This window comes from Geospiza fortis, unplaced genomic scaffold, assembly GCF_000277835.1.
Source record: "Geospiza fortis unplaced genomic scaffold, GeoFor_1.0 scaffold1, whole genome shotgun sequence".
Taxonomy (NCBI): domain Eukaryota; kingdom Metazoa; phylum Chordata; class Aves; order Passeriformes; family Thraupidae; genus Geospiza; species Geospiza fortis.
The window spans coordinates 7228421-7229485 of record NW_005054320.1 but is presented as its reverse complement, the minus strand read 5'-3'; the positions used below and the strand labels follow the sequence as shown (position 1 = coordinate 7229485).

The 1065-nt window shown below is 47.4% G+C and overlaps 1 protein-coding gene across 1 annotated transcript in view; it reads left to right on the top strand.

The window, feature by feature from the left end:
- The first annotated feature begins 936 nt into the window (after positions 1-936).
- WARS2 (tryptophanyl tRNA synthetase 2, mitochondrial) overlaps positions 937-1065 on the top strand; it is a 39325-nt gene continuing 39196 nt past the window's right edge. The window contains exon 1 of the mRNA XM_005420587.2: positions 937-1020. Coding sequence (XP_005420644.2) covers positions 952-1020 — 69 coding nt within the window. The 5' untranslated portion in view covers positions 937-951. The remainder of the gene's footprint in view (positions 1021-1065) is intronic.

Sequence of the window (1065 nt, the reverse complement as noted above, 5' to 3'; positions counted from 1 at the left end):
TTCACCTCAAATTATGCAAAATGTTTACAGTGATGATGCAAATGATGAAAAAAATTATATATACAATTTCTGAGTTCAAGTAAAAGTTCTTAAAAAATCAAAGTATATTTTTTACAATTTGTATCAGAGTAGTGCCTGAGAAAGTAAATGAAGATTACACTTTCATGTACTAAGCACTCTTCATATATGGTTTTAAAATATAAAAATTGTCACTAACCAATGCATCAAAGTGAAAATAAATAAGCAGTTCTGTAAACCTATAGAGTGTTTAACTACTAAACACAGATTTTAGAGTTGGGAACTTTCCATAATAATATCCCCAGTGACAGGGTTGTAGTGGGCTACTGGAGATAATCACCAGTCCAATGCACGGTGCCACTGGTAACGTACAAGCGCACTTTCCTGATGCTGGTTTGTTTTCCCAGAGCCTGCAAAAGCAGATTCCCACAGTCACTGTCCCACATGTTTACAGACCTGCAGAAGAGCTTGGGTTCACATCACTGGGACACTGGTAACAAGCCTTTTGTGTCTCCCCAGCCTGGGCATTGCACGGGGGAGAAATGAACTGGGGAGAAACCAGGCACCTTTTACAGAGAAGCTGACAGGAGGGGTTGATGTACAACTTCTTCGGGAACTTTTGAAACCTCATTAGTCACTTCGGTGCTTCTTGCCTTGGTTCTGTTACCTGGCGCAAGGGAAGAGACATGGCACAACGACTGGATTTGGGGACACGCTGTGTCTGAGGTGCTGGACAGCGAGAGCTCCTTCTGCCTCGGCTTTCGGGCAGAGCAGAGCAGATTGAGGGCAGAAAGCAGCTTTTGGGAGGTTTCTGCGGGGGCTGGCTTTAGTTAGTTTGACAGGACAGGCACAAGCGCGCATTTCCCAGCAGCGACCTCGCTGCGAATCTCTCCGTGGAAGAGCTGCCGTGGGCAAGGCCAGGCGGCCGGAAGGATGCAGGCATGGAGGAGGCGTCGGATGGGACGCGCTGCTGAGAGGAGCCGTTCCAAGGGCACCCCGCAGGTGAGACAGGAGCCAGGGAAACCGTGAGGCGATGACCTTCATTCC